The sequence below is a fragment of the Meles meles genome, chromosome 1 (genome assembly GCF_922984935.1).
Source record: "Meles meles chromosome 1, mMelMel3.1 paternal haplotype, whole genome shotgun sequence".
Classification (NCBI taxonomy): Eukaryota; Metazoa; Chordata; class Mammalia; order Carnivora; family Mustelidae; genus Meles; species Meles meles.
Genome location: NC_060066.1, coordinates 188,012,393 through 188,032,751, shown reverse-complemented (window position 1 = coordinate 188,032,751; position 20,359 = coordinate 188,012,393). Strand labels below are relative to the sequence as shown.

General features: G+C 55.2%; 1 protein-coding gene across 1 annotated transcript; it reads right to left on the bottom strand.

Moving 5' to 3' along the window:
• Positions 1-1,741: 1,741 nt before the first annotated feature.
• RSPO1 (R-spondin 1) lies at positions 1,742-19,915 on the bottom strand. The gene is made up of 6 exons (XM_046020909.1): positions 19,786-19,915; positions 14,501-14,886; positions 5,843-6,034; positions 3,689-3,838; positions 3,234-3,422; positions 1,742-2,462 (listed from the first exon to the last, which is right to left on the bottom strand). Exons 2-6 carry the CDS (start codon positions 14,592-14,594, stop codon positions 2,296-2,298), a joined length of 792 nt encoding a protein of 263 aa, XP_045876865.1. The 5' UTR covers positions 14,595-14,886; positions 19,786-19,915; the 3' UTR covers positions 1,742-2,295.
• Between the last annotated feature and the right edge of the window lie 444 nt (positions 19,916-20,359).

Sequence of the window (20,359 nt, the reverse complement as noted above, 5' to 3'; positions counted from 1 at the left end):
TCAGCTCAGATCATGATCCCAGGGTTCTGGGATTGAGCCCCACATTGGGCTCTCTGCTCAGCAGGGAGCCTGCTTCTCTCTCTCTCTCTGCCTGCCTCTCTGCCTACTTGTGATCTCTGTCAAATAAAGAAATAAAATTTTTAAAAAAAGACCCAAATCCAGGAGACCTTTCTAGAATCATCTCACCTCATTTGTCCTCCAGACCTTCCAGCTATATTGGTCTTCTTTCAGTTCATTGAATACCAATCTCCCTTCTGCCCCAGGACATTTGCATGTGCAATGCCATCTATACAGAGCTCTGCTGTCCAACACAGTAGCCACTAGCCACATGTAGCTAGTGAGCCCTTGAAACATGGCTGGTACAACCAAAGAGCCAAATTGTTAATTTACCTAATTTTAATGATTAAATTTAAAATTTATAATATAGTCAATTCAAATTGTTGGAAAACTGTTAACTCTTCCTGAAGCAGGAATTCAGTATGTGAGTCTACTTTTCCATTTTTGTGAAATCTAAATACAAGTCAAGAAAATTTAGTGTCCAAATTAAGATATGCTGTGAAGTACGAAAATACACAGAATGTTGAAGACTTAGTTTGAAAAAAAAAAAAAGGAATGTGAAAGATGTCGTTAATAATTTTTATATTGATTACATGTTAAAAAGAATATTTGAGCATATACTTGGTGTAATAGTAATTAAATTAAATAAATGGCTATAATTAAAATGAACTTCACCTGTTGCTTTTTTACTCGTTAGATGTGGCTACTAGAAAAATTTTAAATTACGTCAGTGGCTCATCTGGTATTTCTATCAGACAGCACAGGTCTAGAACACCATCCCCTCTCTTTGTCCTAACTCCTACTCATCCTTCAGGGCTTGGCTCAAATACCACCTCCTCTGAAAAGCTTCCCTGAGATAAAGCCTTATTTTTATTTACTTTTATAGCTCTGTGTATGTGCCAGTAGTTGCCTGGTCTTAACCCTACCCATCGGTAATTACACATTTATTGGGATGATCCTTTTTTTCATGCCTGTTACCCTGACCAACTTCTAACTCCAGGAGAGCAAGGCCCATGCCTGGTTCCCCCTAGAAACCCCTCAGTCCAGGGCCCATATGGCATATATGGTTGCCAGTGGACACTTGAGAATGCCACAGAAGGCCATGCTGTCCACGGTCCTGTCCTTGGATCCAACAGTCCCCAACCGTCTCGGAGAGCCTGCGCACTCCCTCCCCTTAGGGTGTCACTACAGTGCTCTAAGACTCAGATTCTACCTCTCCCGGATGGGAAGTCTTCCTTAACAGGGGGACCAGCGTCCCTCGTGTGACAAGCTGGCCAGGACCTTGGTTCCCTCCATAGATGTGATCAGAGCAGAGCTTCTTAAACTTGAACTCGCGTGCCAGTGACCCGGGACCTCATTGTAATGCAGACTCTGGTTCATCAGGTCTGAGATGGGACCTGAGACTCTCCCTTCTAAACTGCCCGGGGATAACGTGGATGCTGGTCCACAAACCACACTTTGAGTGACAAATAAGGCTGCAGAGAACCTGGTTATCACCCTCAGAGTAGCCTCGAAGTTTTCTTCCTGCTCTGGGCCTTCTGCCTAGGGGCCCATGAGGGGGTCTTTCGAAATTCGGCCCTGTCCCGTCCTGCTCCCAGGTAACCCACCAATCCTTGTACCCTGTGAAGGAATGTGGTGCCTGCGGCTACCATTGTCATTTGGTTTTGTTTTTAATTTGAAATAAACCTGTGAACAGTTTTCAGAGTCGGGGCAGCCCTGATACGGATCGAGGGCGTGTAACAGTACTCTCCAAGGATAAAGTCACACAGCTGGAAATGCTGAACAGTCCTCAAGCTCTGGCTCCTGTCTGCCATGCTGGGCCGATCCTATCAGCTCCTCCAGAAGGATCCACTCTCTTTGGGCTTGGATGCTGGGAAATGGTCCCTCTGACATGTCCCTTGGGAGCATCGCAAGCCAAGTCTGTGCCACTGGGCCCTCTACCAGGCAAAGGGGCCCCCTCTACCTCCCCACCCTATTCCTGTGGTGATGTCCGAGAGATAGAAGTGTCTTCCGGTGGCCCTGGGGGTGTGTGTGTGTGTGTGTGTGCATGCACGCACGTGTGCACGTACGTGTATGGTGGTTGCATGTTTGGACGTGGGCCCTGTGTGTGTCTGTGTGTCCATATATGCATGGAGAGCGCGTACACGCTTTGCCCCCAGCGCTCCAGTTCGGTAAAGCTTCCATCACACAGAGCAGCGCTGGACTCTTCCTGCGTGGGCCTGGAGGGGACCATCATCCCTAGGTGGGCCCTGCAGGCGTGACCAGCCCCACTGTTCCTTGGTGCTGCGGCTGTTGGTGGCCCTTGCGTCTCCGAGAGCCGGCGCCGGCCTCCTTGCTCTCCTTCCTGCTAGGGTTCCTGTTGGCGTTCTCCCGCCGGCCCTGGCCCCCTTTCCTCCTCTTCTGCCCTGCAACCCCAACAGCAGGAAGAGTCAACAAAGGACGTCCTGCAGCAAGCGAGGAGGCCCCAGGCATGGCCCGGGGCTCGAGGAGGTGAGTGGGGAGGAAGTTGGGCGGGGGTGGGGGGGGTGTGTGGAGTTACTGCCTTTAGGCTGTGGCGGTCCCCCTCAAGGCCTCTTCTGACTCGTGGCCACTTCAGGGGACCCTGTAACATGGTTATGGAGACGGGGGTCCCAGGAGCCTTTCCCCCCATCCCTCGATGAACCAGACACCCTCCTCTTGCTTGTGTCTCTCACAGACCTTGAACCCCACTGGGCCAAGATGTTTGGTGCAGCTCTCAGGACAAGCAGGAAAACCCCCAGCTCCTCTGCCCCACTCCACTGCCTCTGGGGGCAGCTGCCACCTCATGGCCAACTACAGGCTGTGTGACCTTGGTCACATTGCTACACCTCTCTGAGTCTTAGCACCTGCTTCTGTGGCACCCCTCAGACCTCTGAGGGTTCCTCTAATGCCAACAGGTGCTGGTTCGGAGGAAATGGGGAAACTGGAGACACAGACACCAAAGCTTCCAGCTCCCACCACACGGAGTTCTGGGGACTGCTCTCTGCCAGAACCCGGCACTGGTTCCCCCAGCATGGCATCTTGAACTGGAGGTTCCCATCTGGCCCCAGCCTGCAGCCCTTTCCCCTGGTGACAGGCAGGAGGCAGAAGTCATCAAACCTCCATGGCTGTCCCCGGCTCCCAGCCCCCCGGGGAAGAACAGGCCACACACAGCTCACCCTCGGGACAGGGTGTCCTCCGCACTGTGCACCTGCGGGTCTCCTTGGTGTCCGAGCAGTTAGTGTGGTCCCCCCCAGGGGCATGGAGCACCCTCCGAGTCCGCTCCTCGGAGCCCCTCCGGAAGCCACAGAGCCTCTTCTTCTTAGAGCACGGCCCCCACGGGGACCACTCGCTCATTTCACATTGTGCTGGCAGGAAAGGAGGGAAGAGGGAGAGAAAGAAGGGGAGGAGGGGGTCACCTCTGGGTACCCCAGAATGCCCCAGGGAGCCCCTCCCATCTGCTCTCTGCCTGAGCTTGAGGCTGGAAGCATCTTTGGTCCAGAGGCCAGAAAAACCTTGGGACGAACCCCACGGGGCTGTTGGGGGAGGGGTTGCAGGTGGGGGATAAGCAGGCTCTCGCTGCCCCTTCCCTGGGGCCCAACCCCCTTGGCCCGTAGCACCCCCGCAAACTCACCAGGACTGCTGCACTCCATGGTGCCGTTGGCAGCCGCAGAGCCCTCGGGACAGGCTGGATAGCAACGGCCCTTATGCAGGTACAAGCTTTCCTTACACTTGGTGCAGAAGTTGTGGCTGAAGCAGGCCTCACAGTGCTCAATCTTGCACTCTGAGGAGAGGGCCAGATTGGGGGCCTCTGGCTCACCCCCATCCCCAAGGCCCCTCCACCCTGAGGGCAGCCCCCCCAACCCTGAGGACAGGACCCTGCCCTGAGCTGCATGACCGCAGGAGAGTCCTGGCAGGGAGGGAAGGCAAGGGCAGGGTGAGCAGAGGAAGCCAAAGGGGTCACTCTTCAGGGCTGGCTGGGCCCGTCAGCTAACACCACCCCAAACCCAACCCCAGGCCCTGGAACCAAGGTGCGGCACAGAAGAACTGGTTTCAGAGCAGCAGGGAGGGACCCTCTGGGATTCGTTGGGGGGCGGGGGGGAGAAGGGTCCCAGCGCATCATGGCACACCAGAGGACCACCTAATCAGAGTTGAACTGAGGAATACAATGATCCCCGCTCACAGCTGTATGGTTTCCTCTCACCATAGCTGGGCATCCGTGACACCCCAAACCCTGGTTCCCCTCCTGCCCTAAGAAAAGAATCTGCTTGGAGGGGGAAGGAGAGATCTCAGGGCAAATTCCTCTCCCTCTGCAAGGCCCAGTTCCAGGAACCACCTTGGTTGGACTCCTGGGTCCCTCCCTGATCCCCTCTTGCCAGCTCTCCCTCCTCTGGGGAAGTTGGGGGAGGGAGGGTCACAGGGCCCCGGCTGGAAGCAGGCAGAGTCTTTCACAACCTCTCCCTTCCCAGACCGTGGGCAAGGCTGACTTCTTCCCAGTCTCTGGCACCTGCTGCTGGGGCTGCCAGTTTTGCGGGAGCTGGCTCAGTCAGGAACTCCTACCCCAAACACCCTGAGGACCAAGAGGGCAGCCCCAGGGTCCCCCCTCCATCCTCAAAGGCTTCCCACCCCACCGCACCCGACCCCTCCTCTGTGCCTCCTGGAGGCTCCTTCTCCTCCACTCCTCTCTCCTTTCTCAGACTCCTGGGTCTGGTTGCAGGGGACATACAGTAAGGGTAGCCACTAAGGGCTTTCTATATGCCTCTGGCAACAGCCCTAGGATGAAAACTAGCACTCTCATTTCAGACATGAGGCTTTGAGAGGCTGCAAGACACCCGAAGTTATACAACGAGAAAGAAGCAGAATTAAGCTTAGAACCCAAGGCTGATCTCGGGTCAGCCATTTCCCCAGCAGGCCTCATTGCTATCAGCCTCCAAAAAAAGGGCACCTGTCACTTAGGTCCCATCTCCCTCCAAAGGCTGTTGTGAGGCTCAACGGACACACCGGAAATGCCTTCTAATCTCCCAGGTCCTGAGTGAATGGGAGGGGCACTGGCATTGTTCACTGGAGTGTGTTCCCTGCCTGCCCCCCAGTATGTCACAGTGAGCCTGAACAGAGGTGGGGCAGCATGTGCCTTCGAACATGTGGAGCTACAGTGGCGTGGGGGAGCTCAGCCCAGCCAGCAAGAAGACTTGGACACAGGGGCGGGGCAGGAGGGTGCGGGGAACAGACAAGCTGGCAGGGGCTTGAATTTCCCTGCGGTCATGGGGCCGGGGTGGTTTTCAAACAGTAGTGTGATGGGACAGGACATGTGTCTCAGAAGCATCTTTCTGGCTGTCATGCGGAGGGAGGGCTCAAGGGAACTGGATGAACGCTGGAGGACAGAGAAGCAGGCTACTAAGATAGTCCAGAAGAGAGGCAGTAGGAACCCCGGGTGAGACTACAGCAGTAAGGACAGAAACAAGAGGCAGCAGACACGATCTGGTCATTAGATGGATGGGAGATGACATGAATGACAGGCTGGCTCTCGGGTTGATGGCATGAGTGGCCCAGGACACCGCAACAGTGCAGGTGGGTACAGGTTTGGAGGCGGGAGATATGGCTCTGATATGGACACATGGAGCTGGGAAGGTGGAGGGACTCCCTGAGACATTGGGCTGGCTGTGGGATACTTGAATCAGAGCCTCATCTTCCCTCCTCCATGTCCTCTCTCCTCCTCCTGCCGGCCACCAACCATTCAAAGCACCCTCCCCCAGTGTCCAGAGTCTTCTCCAGCCCTCCCCACACTCACTGATGCACTTGTTCATGTCGGGGTTGCGGGCATCGAAGTATCCTGGGGGGCAGGAAGGCAAGCAGACGCCCACCTGGCGAATGTCGTTCCTCTCCAGCAGGATGAACAGCTTGGGCGAGCACTTCAGGCAGCCGTTGACCTCAGAGCAGAGCTCACAACCTTTGGCACAGGCCTGGCTCCCCTCCGCACTGACTGCAAGGGTGGAAGAGGGGTAAGAAGGCGGCTGTAGGAGAGACCTCCATCTTTCCCAGGCTCCCACGAGGGTGGGAAGCGAGTAGACTGGAGTTTCATCCTACACGACAAATGTGCTTTTCAGAGAGTACAGGCTAGCATGTCCACTCCTTGTAAGGCTGCTTGACAAGCCTCCCAGCATCATCCCTCAAGGGAACAGATGTCCGAAACAAGAGACCCCCCCATCCCTCGGAAATGTCTGCCCCGGCTCCAGGCACAACACTGACTCACTCTCCAGGCTTCCTTAGCCATTCCCTGAGGAGTTCCTGAAGCTGTACCTTTCCTGGAACCTTCCCCAGCCCTCCTGAGAAGAAGAAAAGCTCAGCCTCAGGTATGGAAGGAGGGGATTTTTTTTACCCTTGGGAAAGTTTTAAGGTCAAGAAGGACAACGGGTTAAACTATCTGAGAAAAAGATTGTCTGCTCGGACACAGGAGGGCAACTGGAATAACTTGGGTCTGGAACAGTGGTCTCAACCGGAAATGATTTTGCTCCCCAGGGGATATCTGGCAACATCTAGAGATGCTTCTGATAGTCATCCTGGGGAAGAGGTTGTTGCCGGCATCTGGGGAAGACAGGTTGGGGGTACTGGTAAACATCCTACAAGGCATGGGGTGGGGGACCCACGACAAGCTGCCTGGTTCAACATGTCAGTGATGCTGAGTTTGGGAAACCCTGGCCTTCCTTTGAGGCAGTGTGACCTCCAGCCCCAGCACGGGGTCTCAACCCTTTGATATCACTTGTTTAACCAAAACTCCCCACACCCCTCCCAAGTATCCTGTGCCTGGTGAGCACTGGGGACATGGAGGGAGGCTTGCCTGACCACTCCAAACTGATCTTTCAGTGACGCAGGCAGACCTGCAAATAAGTAAATGCTGGCAGCCACAAGACCTAGCAAGAGTGAACCCGAAAAAAAAAGAAGGAAGGAGTCATGAAGAAGGTTTCCTTGGGGCCAACTCTTGAAGAATTAATAGAGACTTGTCCATCACGAAGTAGAGGTGAGGTCCTTCTGGAAGCAGGCCCGCAGAGGTAGAAAAGAACCCCAAGGGAATTACAGATGATCTGGGGTGCAGAAGGGACAGGGAGGGGAATGGTGAAAGACAATCATGCTAAGGAACTTGAACTTGATCCTGCCAGGCAGCGTTTCCCAAAGAGCATTCCTGGAACACGTTTTCCCCTAGATGTTCCTCAGAGGCTGTGGAGAAAAGGCCGGGACATTAGGGAAGACAGAACACTGGGTCCACGGGTCTAAACGGGGTTCTTTAGCACAGGGCTTCTTCAACCTTTCCCATGCTCCTGCGCAGAGTGACTTCCTAAGAGGGGGACAGAGGAGGCTTCACTGGCCAAACATTTTGGCTAAAGGACCCCTGTTTTGCAGAGTTTTTCTTGGGACCTTTCTCATGACTGATTAGACAGTAGCAAGCTATCGGCAAGGTGCAGGACCCGAGCTGATTTACACGTTGAGAGGTTCCTCTGGCAGCCTGGATGGAGACCAGGGACCGAAGGACCATCTGGAAGGAAGCTGATCAGATCAACCAGGTGAGAAAGATGAGAACGTCTTAAATAAAATTCTGCAAAGTTGGAGATGGACAGAAGATTTGAGAGAATTTCGCAGAGGAGACTAACAGGAGGGAGGAGTCTGGGGTCAGGGCAAGGGTAGGTGGTGATGGGACAATGGGGCTGGTCACTCAATGAGGTCCAGCCCACGGGAAGAAAAGCAAGTGGAGAAGGTAAGACACAGAGAGGATATGAGCCACTTAGGAGCAAGCATGAAGCAAGGAGCTGGCGGTGCAGGCTGGGGGCAGAGCGCTGGGGGGAATCAGAACAGACGGCATGAGATCACGGAGCATAGGGGACCCCGAGCTTAGGTGGACCTGTGCCCTGGGGCTAAACATGGTGTCTCATGTGCCTCCTTTCCCATCATTGGAAACGAATGTGAGGATGTCTACTCTGGAGGGCCACTGGGAGAAGTAGCGGCGGCAGGAGCGATCCCTGATTTCAGAACCGGAGAATGACCGAGAGTTAAGAAGGTGAGCAGAAGGGGCACCTGGGTGGCTCAGTGGGTTAAAGCCTCTGCCTTCGGCTCGGGTTGTGATCCCAGAGTCCTGGGATGGAGCTTCCCCCTCCCTCTCTGCCTGCCTCTCTGCCTACTTGTGATCTCTGTCTGTCAAATAAATAAATAAAATCTTTAAAAAAAAAAAAAAAGAAGGTGAGCAGAAGGGGAAGGGGCTGGAAAAAACACGGTCATTTCACAACCACCACGGCTGCTGACTCCCATGCGCCGCACGCTTACTCTGTTCCCAGGGCTCCTCACGCGTTCACTTACAAAATCCTTACAACCCACACAGCAGGTGTGATGATTAGTTTGTAAGCCTTGTTTTTACCGAGGAGGGCATGGAGAAGGGAAATGACTTGAACAAGGCTTTGCGGCCAGCGTGTGTGCCAACGCAGAGGGAACAAAGTGTAGGAAGGCCAAGGGCAAGACCATATGAGGTAATGTGGAGACCGGAAGTTCAGGTAGATTGATTTTTTTTTTTTAAATATAGAATTGATTTGTATAGAGTCGATGTTAATTAATTAATATATTTAAAAATTAATATTATTCTTGGTTTAGTTCTTCTAGGAGCAAAAATATTCAAGTGTTGCATTGGCATTATGAGGGAGCCCTTGGGTTTCCTTTTCTACTTTGGTCCTTTATTTGGTTGTATTACAAATTAATAAGTTTGTTTAGATTTTAGGTACTGCTTCTACTTCAAAGATATTATATTCTCTATTATTCAAAGTTTCTACCGAATTCATGGTTGAAATGAATGTCCCCTCTATTCTTGCCTTGGTTTCAATAACTGAACTGATCCCAGCGTCCTATTTGCCAGCCATATAACTATGTTCCCATGCTCGTGTCTTCATCCTTGTTGTTTTTGTTAAGGACAGATTTGCAAAAGGCCCTCTCAGAATCCTGTTGTCCATCTCCCCGTCAACCAGCACATCTCTGTGTGCATTTCTCTTCAGACCTCTCAGTGACACAGCAAGAGAAAGCGTGGAGCACTCGGGATCTGAAATCAGCGTAGGGGCAGGGAGCATGGAGGGAGTGGTTAGACGTGAAGCTGGAAAGGGAAGCAGGCCAAGATAAGAAAGGGTCTTGAATCTGGACAAAGGAGTTTGGACATTGTCCCAAAGGCAGTGAAGAATTACTGGGGGCTTTAAAATCAGAGACATGGTCGGATCGCTCTGTGATAGGGAGAATGGGTCATAGGGATGGCAAGTCTGGAGACAAGAAGATACCTCAAGCCCAAAGAGACAGCTGGATGGAGACGATGCAGAGGAGTGGACACAGGTGAGAATCTCAGGTGGGACAATCAATAAGACCAGCTGATGTGGGATAGACATGGGGCTGAGGGCTGGGGAAAGTGCAAGCTGAGGGTGACTCCAAGGTGTTGGGCTTGTGTGACAAGGTGGCCCTTCGCCCTTCGCCGAGAGGGGACCACAGGAGGCAGAGCAGGTTTGGGTGGGGGAAGGATGAGTAGTCAGGTTTTAGATGTGTTGATGTTGTGGCTCCTGTGGGATATCTGGGGGGAGGTGTCTATTAGGCAGTTGAACCTGTGGGTCTGGAAGTCAAGAGAAACATTTTGGCTGGAGACTTCAATGTGGAGTTTTTAACATGAAAACAGTCATAAAGGCACAAGTGTCCACAAGACAGAAAGGACAGTGGGTCGAGAGAGTGAGCAAAAGAACCAGGAATTTAAGGGAAGGACAGAAAAAAGAATGGCCACTCAAAGGCACAGTGAATATGAAAGCCAAGAGCAGAGCTCACTGGGCAGGCCAGGGAGGCGTCGCTGTTCCAAAGCTGCTGAGGTGTCAGGCAAGGAGGCAGCAAAGGTGCCCCTCGTGGGGGCAGAGGGCAGAAGGCAGGGGTCGAGGAGTAGAGGAAGGAGAATCATCTCCTTCAAGAAATCAGCTGTGGAGCAGGAGAGAGAATGCAGGGATCCTACTTTGGAAGCTGTGGTCATCAGCGGTTAAGTCGTGGGAGTGGGAGTCATCCCGAGGCAGAGCCTAAGCAGCGGGCAACACACTCAACAGGCCAGCCGAGGAGGAGGGGCTCAGAGAGAACTGAGAAGGAATCCTGGGGTGGGGTGGGGGCTTGCTGCGGGAAAGTGGACACAGGAGCCAAGTTGCAAAGGGAGAGATGTGCAGAGACAGCTGGGAGGAGATCACAGCCACATACCGGCATGGGGAGGTGACCCACTGGCTGACCCCGAAAGGAGCAATTCTGGTGGAGTGGGGGATGGGAAGTGAGTGGAAGGGGTGGAGATGGAGGTAAAGGGAGGAGAGGGCCAGAAAGCATCCGAGAACACAGGAACAGAGAGGGGAGAGCAGCTGGGAGCAGGGGCTGTGATCACGCGCCACTGAGACTCCGAGGCTGGGTGAACCGATGGAGTGAAGACCCAAGGATACAGGAGAGTCGCAGTACAAAGCAGAGTGGCCTTGGGGCTTGAGACAAGGACAAAGGGAACTGAGCTCCATGAAGTTTGGGGGCTCAGGAAGGAGAAGGAGAGCTTATCAAGGAGGAGAGGAGTTCAGTGACGGGCAGGCGTCAGTTCAATGAGGAAGGGGATGCTGGCCAAGAAAGATGGGAACCCAAGGGTGTTCTCAGCTTAAGGAGACAGGTGCATGTGCAGTGGGGTGCCAATAGACAGCCACAGGGAGGGGGGCTCTGTGTTCGGGAAACGGGGTCCAAGGAAGATGGTGGGCATTGGAGGATGCCTAATGATTCAAAGGGTCATTTGAGGCTCATTCATTCCACAGACATTTACTGTACACCTAACCTGTGCCCAGAAGGGCTGGGAGCTGGGGACCTAGAGCTAGAGCTGAGGCATAAACAAAGGCCCACCCAGGGATGCAGCAAGCAGGGCTGGCTCACGCTGTGTGACTGGATGAGTAATGGAAGACACTCCCTTACCCAGCCGGCTAGGTGAAGAGGGTGTGCCACACAGGAGGAACAGCCTGTGCAAAGGCTCTGAGGCACCGAACATCCTAGTGCATTCACAGAATGGAAAATAGGGCTTTATGCTACTGTCAGGGAAGGGGACCTCAGAAGGGCACGGCCAGATTCACCACATGCAAGGTTCCTATGCCCATGATGGAGGGAGGTGCACAGGGGAGGCAGCCTTGTAGGGCTGTAGCCTCGCTGTGGAGGCTGGGTGGGCTGGAAGTGGAGGGCATTCAGAGAGAGGATGGAGCCTACTTCCCAACCTCTTCACAAAACCCCCTCACACAGCTCTGCCCCCGCCAAGTCCTCAGTGAAGCCCACTTCCGCAGGCCGGGAAAGCAAGGCTGTCCCCCCCTCCATTCCCTGGGGCTTCTTAGGCCCCTTCATCCATTCTTGCACAAAACCCTTGCAAACTGATGTTCCTACAACCAAAACACCCCTGCCTAAAATCCTTCGATGGCTCCCTATCACCAGCAGAATTGAGACCCATCTGTTCTTACTAACTTCTTTACCTGGCCTAAAGAGCCCCCATGAGCTGATCCTACCCGCCTCATCTCTCAACACTACCCCTCAGCTATACAGAAGTATTTTTATTTATCTGCACACATCACATCATTGCATACCTCCGTGCCTTTGCTCAAGTTGCTCCCTCTGCCTGGAACATTCTCTTCCACCTCCTGAGACTGACGAATTCCTTCAAGCCTCAAAACAAAAGCCACCTCCTCCAGGAAGTCTCCCCTGATCTCACCTCCCCACAAAGTCTGGATGGGGTCAGACGGGAGAGCCGGCCTTCAGTGAAGGAATGAGGGACTCAAGGGGGCAGGACTGAGTAAGGGACCCAGGAATCAGCTAGAAGGATCTCCATAAGGAGAAGGAGTACTCAATGCAAGAAGTAGGGAGTCAAGGTGGGCACCCTGAGGACCAGGCAGGAAAGCATTCAGGAGAGGGTGAGGGTCAGTGAGGAGACAAGAGGCTAAGCGAGTGATGGAGGGTCCTCAGTGAATGGGAGAGGAGGAAATCACCCCGCTAGGGTACCTAACTCACAGCTAAGAGAGCTTTTCTCAATTTCACTCCCTCCGTGCAGGGAGACCATCACCCAAGTCTGAGATCAGCCATTTCTGGCTCTAAACTGGTATATGTCTCCCAATCGGAGCTCTAATGGGTGTCTTTGACAGCAGACAGAGTCGACAGACCTGAGGCTCTCCGCACAGTCAGCCTACCTCCCCACGCTGGCTCCCCACTGCCCTCCCAGTGGCTACAAGGTAGAGCAGCCACACACAGCATTGTGGTCCTTTCTTCCCTCCCTACTCCCCAGAAACCCAAGGGCCACATGGTCCACACATTGTTCATGTAACAGCGACATGCATCCCAAAGTCTAGACAGAGCTTTGCTATTTTCTAAAGGGTTCCCACCAAATATGCACACATAAATAAAACCTCCCGTAGGCTGTACTATATCCCTTTGCAATCACCCTTGCAGCTTTACGGTTTTTATTCAACAAGCATTGTTTAGCAACCCTCATCCCTCTCCGGGTCCTCACTGCACCCCAAGCCTTTCCCCACCCTCACATGTCACCATCAAGGACGTCTGCACTCACACCACCCAGTACAGGACTGTGGCCCCATCAGATTGGGGCATTCACCTGGCCTTTGCAGGGACCAGGTCTTTCTGATGCTCAAGGCCGTACTTTGTTTTGTTGTTACTGTTGTGGTTGTTTTTTTTTTTTTTTAAAGATTTTATTTATTTATTTGACAGAGATGACAAGCAGGCAGAGAGACAGGCAGAGAGAGAGGGGGGAAGCAGGCTCCCTGCTGAGCAGAGAGCCCGATGCGGGGCTCGATCCCAGGACCCTGGGATCATGACCTGAGCCAAAGGCAGAGGCTTAACCCACTGAGCCACCCAGGGGTTGTTTTTGATACAGCAGACTTGACCCCAGGTCTTCGACCCCTGGCTGGGGGGTGGGGGGGCTCTGCCTGTGAGTGGAAGTGTGACAGCTCGTGTGTGTTGCATGAGCACCTAGTGCCCCCCCCCCCGACTCTTGGAAACAAAGGAGATTGGTTATGAACCGCTAAACCACATCGGGCCTGTGAAGCCCAAGATACCGGAGCAGGGAGGAAAATCAAGGCCTCGCTGATGATTAAACCTAACCGCCTCTAATTGTGTGTTAAGCCAGGGATTTTCAGCTTCACCAATTTTCTGAGTGTCTCTCCCTGGGCTGGGTTCTGGCCTGGGCCGCGCCGGTGGGGACCCAACAGAACTCCAGTGCCTCCCGACTTTTCCTGGTGGGCCTGGGTTTGACAGCCTCTGGAGGAAGCAAGAGGGGCTTGAGCAGCACTTCAGAGGGGCCTCCCGCCCGTGGGAGTGACATCCCTTATAGGGGACGCTGAAAGGGAGAGAGCCCTTGGGGTCTGTACCAGAGGCACCCTCCCTCTCCCAAGCCGGTGGGCACAGCCAGCAGCAACTCCCTTCACATACTAGGCAGGTGCGCATCCCCCATCCCCCAGCTCCCATCCCCCACCCCCCATCGCAGGAGCCAGGATGAGGCCAGGGGGCTCTCAGGTCTGCCTGGGATGGGATTCTGTGGGGACAGGTTCACTGTGAGCTCTGTCAAGCTCTGCTTTTAGGAAGACAGGGTTCATGGGAATTGGGTTCCAGTATCAACCAGGTGTCCTTAGGCCTATCTGTATCACAAAAGAATTAAAAAAAAATTTTTTTTTAAACTGTGAGAACCCCTCCTTCCAGTGACATCTTATGTGGAATCTGGCTGAAAACAGGAAAGAGTGAGCAGCCCTCTGGTTGGAGGGGCAGTGGGGCCACACTCCTTCCCACTGCCTCCCCTTCGGCCCCCAGTGCAGCTCCCCGAAGTCCACTGTGCAGATTTAAAAACCACAGGAGTGGAGAGTCTCACGAGCCTCCCTACTCTGCTGTATCTGCCCCCATGAACTTGGCAGAGAAGCTGTTCCCCAAGTTTAGCAGAGCTCCTGGCCCCAAGGGGTTACTGGGGGCCCGCACTCAGTCAAGACCCAAAGAAAAGAGCTGAGAACTCCTATCAGTGAGGAGGAGGCCGAGCACCCTGGGGCCGGGGCCCCAGCAGCAGGGGACCCCATCTCCATGGATACCACACAAAGCTGGTGTTATGTCAAAAGGCATAATCCACACACTGGATCCTCACAAGAGAGGGGTTAATCTAGAAAGCAGAGTCTACAAAGGGGAAAATAGACAAAAGTGGGTAATCTACAGAGGGGCTAATCTCAACAAATTAATCCACACACCAGATAATCCACAAACAGGATAATCTACTGAGTAATCTACACAGTTGTAATAGACAAAGTAAAATCTGCCATGGTCATCACCGAAGAAACCGCCGATGGCCCTCTGGTCCCCAGGCGGCCCCCTCCCACTCCCAAGACCAGCAGTGGTCCAGCCCCGCTCCATTACTCACTCCGCCTCTGCCTCTTGCCCTTGATCCCCCGGCTGCCGGCAGCAAGATGCATCCAGCTCAGAACCAGGACCACCACACACAGCCCAAGCCGCATAGTCACTTGCCAATTCCAGGCCCCCGGTAGAAGGGGTGGTCTTTGGGGGGTGGGGGGGTGGACAGCGCAGGGCTCTTGCTAACACCTGTGGGGCTGGTTCAGCAGCAGGAGGCCCGGGCCTGGGCCGTATCCCAAATCCACCATAATCTCAGTTGGGGACAGAGAGGGTGTGGGGAGCCCACTTCTTCATCAGCCCATTGGGAGGTCCAGAGGGCTTTCCCCAAAGGCACCTTGGGTGTGTCACATGGGAGGACTCTTTGTCACTTCAGCGGGGACACCTCCAAAAACCAACCTGTTGGGGGAGGATAAAGAGAGGTTAATTCTGGGGAACCATGGGATCCCCCCAACTAATGTCTCCTACCCTCCCACGTGGTCTCCTACCCAGAAGACTGTGAGAACTCCGAATGGTCGAATAGGACAACTTACCCACCTGCCCCCCTCCCCTGTAGAAGAAATCTGCTCCTTTTCCTGGGAATTTTGCAGAACGCCCTAACCTGGGACTGGAGCCGGCTACCCAAGCAGCTGGACTATGGCAGACTCTCACATCCAATTTGTGGATCCCTGGGAACCAGCTGGCCCCACCCCTGCCAGATATTGGCCAGCTCTGACTGGAAGTGCTTCTTTAGATCTACCCTTCTGACCTCATGCTGCAGGAATAGCTTCTGTCTTGAAGAGGAGCTCTCTGTCCTTCTGTGAGTGACCCCTCAGCCCTCCCTCCCAGTGCTGAGTCACCCCTGTGCCTTTCACCTGTGGAGCTCTAGCGGTGGCCCCCCGACAAGCGGGCAGACTCTGCGTGGCCCTCTGGGCTTGGCGGGAGAAAAGGAAGTAAGGCTTCCCCCCGCCACAGAAACTCTGACACAGCAGGCCCTGCGGGCCTGGCCTTTGTGAGAGGATAAAAGAGGCAGCGGTGCCCGCCCTGGCCAGAGACACAGAGAATGGGGATAATCCCCTGGCCCAGCGAGAGCCAGGTCTCTGGACCCGCTGGCCTGCTGGCCCGGTGATGGGGGCAGGGGGAGCTGGTCCCTCCCCAGTGCAGTGTGTCTGGAGCCCGACCTGGGAGTCCGAGCCGAACGCCACGCTTCACACTCTGGGATCACTTACTCCCGCACATTCTCCCAGCCCAGGCATGCTGGAAAGCCTTGCCCTGAACACTTGGCTGCAGACCCACCCATGCTCGCCCAGGGACAGAAGGAAAGAGCCAGGCTTCAGGAAGCTTCGTAGATGCCAGGGAAGCATCGCCCTCCCACCCGCCAGCTAGATGCCTCTGGACCCGTCACTCAGCCTTTCTGAACGACAGTTTCTTCATCTCTAAAATGGGAATAAAGATGCCTTGTTTCACAGGCTTGTTCTGAGAGTTGGCTGAGTTTTGGCTTACTAATGAGAAATCTGAAATGCCGGAGAGGCAGTGCCCCTCCAGCCCGGTCCCAACCCCTTTCCCCTTGGCCTCTGAGGCCCCAGGGAGCCCACCTGCACGGAGATAAATCGTTATCCCTCAAGGGAGCTCGGCACTTCCCTGCTCGGCCTCTCCCTCCAGCTTTGAAGGCCAGTAACACTCAAGTGGTTAAGCTGCCCTTGTGAGAAGTGTTTACACGAGGCTGACGGGTCCCACCTGGCCCGGCAGCCTAGCCGAGCTGGGGCGGGGATGCCCCCAGCCACCCCCAAACACCAGCCTCTGCGTGCCCCTCCAGGACTCCCCACGTGCACTGCCGGAGCCTTTCTCCTCCCCAGCCTCCACCACACACTTCCCTCACCTGCAAATTGTGGTCGGTCCTCCAGCTGAGCTTATCAGACTGGGGTCTTTAGCCAGAGGCCAGCTGTAGAAAGCATGAAGGTTAAGGGAGGAAGCAGAACACTCGGCTTCTAATGTGGGCAGCGCTATGTATTAGCTGTTACCTCAGCCTAGTTGTTCAGCTGGTCCGAGCCTTGGTTTCCTTCTCTGTGACAGGATGGTGGTTTTTTTATAGTTTAAATGAGCCAATACACGAAACGGCTTAGAAGGGCACCTGGCACGTCAGGAGGACTCACTCATAATGTTTGTCTTTTCTATGACCAAGAAGCCACAATTTTGTGTCTACATGCCAGTGGTCATCCAAAAAGCAATACAGGTGTTTTGTTTTGGTGTCATCTGGATATGGGCCTTAACACTGAGCCCTATTATGCAGTTTCCATATTTGCCTTTATCCCAGTGTGATCACTCACTATGGCAGGGTTGACGTTTAATTGAGGCATTTGTGAAACTGAAGACTCCTGGCAGATACATTCTTGGGGCGCCGTGGGTCCTTACACTGGACAAACGCTGGAGGAGAAAGCCACATCTGACCAACCTGGTGTTAAAGCCGGGGTCCGTGAGAAATTGGTCTTACTGCGTGCTCAGTTATCAATGGGATCTCAGGGCCAGAAGAGATCTCCTTTGCCTCTCCTGTGCCTGCCCGGCCCAGGGCCTGGCACACCAGGTTGGGGGCTCAACCGATGTCAGCTCCCTTCCTCGCCCTCCCTCTACTTCGTCTCTATTCCCCTCAATCCTCCTACGTGAGCTTTCAGCCTTCCTCTTGCCATGCTCATCCTGTCCTCACCGGTGAGGCCCTTCTGGCCCACTCCCACCTGAATCCCTGGAACCATGATCTCAGCTGGGAAATGGACAGGAGGATTCAGATCTGAATATCACGGGAGCAACTAACACTGACCTCACTCACCTATCGCTGGATGGGAGGAGATTCAAGCACTTTAAAAAGTATATACATGGGGGGCACCTAGGTGGCTCAGTGGGTTAAGCCTCTGCCTTCGGCTCAGGTCATGATCCCAGGGTCCTGGGACGGAGCCCCCCCCCCCCCCCCCCCCCCCCCCCCCCGCATCAGGCTCTCTGCTCAGCAGGGAGCCTGCTTCCTCCTCTCCCTCTGCCTCTTGCCTACTTGTGATCTCTCTCTCTGTCAAATAAATAAATAAATAAATCTTTAAAAAGAAAAAAAAAAGTATATACATGGGACACCTGGGTGGCTCAGTGAGTTAAATAAAGCCTCTGCCTTCAGCTCAGGTCATGATCCTAGGGTCCTGGGATCGAGCCCCACATCAGTCTCTCTGCTCAGCGGGGAGCCTGCTTCCCTCTCTCTCTGCCTACTTGTGATCTCTGTCTGTCCAATAAATAAGTAAAATCTTTAAAAAAAAAAAAAGTATATACATAGAGAATCAACCCCGAAAAGGAGCTAAGGCCGGGAGTATAAGCAACAAATAGGAGGGCAGCTAGCCTGTTGTGGAGGGGGTGTGCTGGGGGGCAAATGTCTCATCTAAAGGGAACGGGTGCTATTCAACTCCAGCGGACTGTCGATGGGCAGAAATAATGATTTCATGTTATCAAATCTTCTGATTTTTTAAAAAGAGAAGTTGAAAACTCAGAATTTGATGTGAAATCCCATTTTAAAAGCTGGAGAGGTCTCAGACTAAGGACGCTGCAGTACAAGCCCCCACAAGATCACAGGTCCCTCCACCCCTCCCTGCATCCCCATCCCATCCAAGCACATACACAGACTACCCTGGACGGGCAGAGCCAGCAATGGGAACTGCTGGCAGTAATATCAAGGTCTCAGGCATCTGTGGGGGGAAAGAAGGGCATTTTGTCTCTGCCAGGGTAAGGATGAAGGGCTCACATTCATCAGGTGCCTGCCCCACCTGCCATGTGTTGGGCCCCCATTTACTCCGCATAACTCTAGGAAAGAAGTGAATTATTCCCATTGTATTGGCACTGAGAGGTTAAGGGTCTCAGGGTGACCAATCTAGCCCAGTGACCACCGAGCGGGGCGTTTGTTGCTCAGGACTGGGTATCTGGAGGGCGGGGCAGGGGAGCAGGGAGCTGACCGCAGAGGTGGGGAAGGAACTGCCAACAGAGGCAGAGCTGGAGCGGGAGACTGAGGAGAGAGGCTGCGCACAGGCTAGGTGGTCTGGGGAGGGGAGGACTCAGGCTGCCCAGGGGAACACAGCTGGGGGAGGGGGGGAAGCTGAGGGCTGAGGGCGGGGACTCAGTGCCCCCACAAGGTTGCAATAACTTTCACCTTCTTGCCTGTAACACTATCAGGATAAATTGGTACTCCGTCCGGGGCCGGATACAGACCCAAAAATGTAAACCATCCCGATAATGTCTCATTAACCCTCCCCGGGACCGGCTACGGGTGGGGAGTTTCGGCCACGGAGCGGGCCGGCGGGCGGGGGCAGAGGTATTGCTGGGCTGGGGGCGGGACCAAGTACGTGCCTGCCCGACCTGTCGGGATTAGCGTGTCGGCCGGAGCCAAGCCAGGTGCTGGGGCCGCCCCCCACCCTTCCAACACCGAGGGCAGCTGGGAAAGGCTCCCGCACGTCCCTCCATCTCTGCCCCATGCGCGCAAATTCTTCTTCCCTCCCCGCTGTCCCGGAGAGGCCCAGCAGGTGCAGGGGGAGGGGAGGCAGATCAGAAGTCCCTCTCACTGTTCCCCCCAAATCCAAGAGAATTCTCCAAGAGGCCAGTTTCACAAGAAAGCCTCAGCCCCCAAGTACCCGCACTCAGAAGCCGTCCTTGCCCTCCTCTGAGTCCCGGACGAACACAGCCCCCCACCTCTCCTCAACCAAGCAGTACCATCCGTCCCTCAGCGACCGACCCGAGGGCCAGTGAGTCGCGCCCCCTCGCAGCGCACTGGGGGCGGTCGTGCTTGCAGCCTGCCACGTCGGACCCAGACCCAGGCTGTGGGACTGAGGTGGAAAGAATCAGGGTCCACGGGTCTCAGGGGAATCCGAGCCGACAGCACCAGGGATCAAGAGCTGGGGAGGAGGGGTGAACAGGACTGATGGGCTTGGGGAATCCAGAACGATCAGTTTCCATCAGTTTCAGATTCAGAGTCAGATGAGATCAGATCCAGAGTGAGGACGATCACCGGGAGCTGCGGGGTTGAGGGGAACCCGAGGCAGCAACCGGGAGGGGGCTGCCCATCGGCTTGAGGGATGACGCGGATGGCGGCGGCGAGGACTAGCAGGAGAGGCTCCAGGAGGTGCCCTCTCTCGCCCTCTGACCCCACAGCAGCCAGAAGTCCCCTTCCCCTCGCTGTCGCCCCCTCCCCCTCAGCCCCCCGGCACTCAGCTCGGCCGAGCCCCGACGGGAGGACCCCGGCACCCCACGTCCCGGGGAAGGGGGCACTAGGGAGGAGGACGAAGCAGCTCAGGGGGGACTCACCTCCGCGCTGCCAGCCGCGGCGGGGGCAGGCCCGGGAGGGGCGAGGGCGCGGCCGGCTCGCCCGCCTGCCGCAGGACTGTCCTGGGCGCCCGGCTCGCCCGCGCTCCGCCTGCGCGTTCCTAAGTTGCTCAATCTGCGGGCGGCTCACGCCCTCCGGGGCCAGCGCCCCACCCGGCGCATCGGTCCTTTGGGGCGGCTCGGTCCGGCCCTCGCTCTCCGCAATGTCCCACTCCCGCGGTCCGCTCCCGGCTCTCCGCCCAGTGCTGGTGCTCTCCGTCGCGCCTCCGCTCTGCCTGAGCTCCCAGCCCAGAGGGGCCAGTCCTCCGCTCGCACGAGGGAGGGAATCCCCCCCCCCTTTGCAGTCCCACCCCCCGAGCCGGCCCCCCTTGCCGGGATCCGCAGCAAAAAACGGACTGGAGTGCCAGGCCCGGGAGTCCCTAGCCCCCTCCCGCAAGCCCTCGCCCGCAGCAGCTGGGGCGCTGCGCTTGAAGCGCGGGGCTGTCAGCCGCACACGTCCTCCGGACCCCGGCGCAGACCCTCTGCCCTAATCTCCTCCCCTCCCCACGCCTCGCAC

Excerpts from the sequence above, each read along its gene's own strand:
- RSPO1 (XM_046020909.1), bottom strand. The coding sequence starts at position 14,594 with ATGCGGCTTGGGCTGTGTGTGGTGGTCCTGGTTCTGAGCTGGATGCAT. Across the intron at positions 6,035-14,500 it reads GGGCAAGAGGCAGAGGCGGA|TCAGTGCGGAGGGGAGCCAG; the intron begins GTGAGTAATGGA and ends CCACCCTTGCAG. Across the intron at positions 3,839-5,842 it reads CGACATGAACAAGTGCATCA|AGTGCAAGATTGAGCACTGT; the intron begins GTGAGTGTGGGG and ends CCCTCTCCTCAG.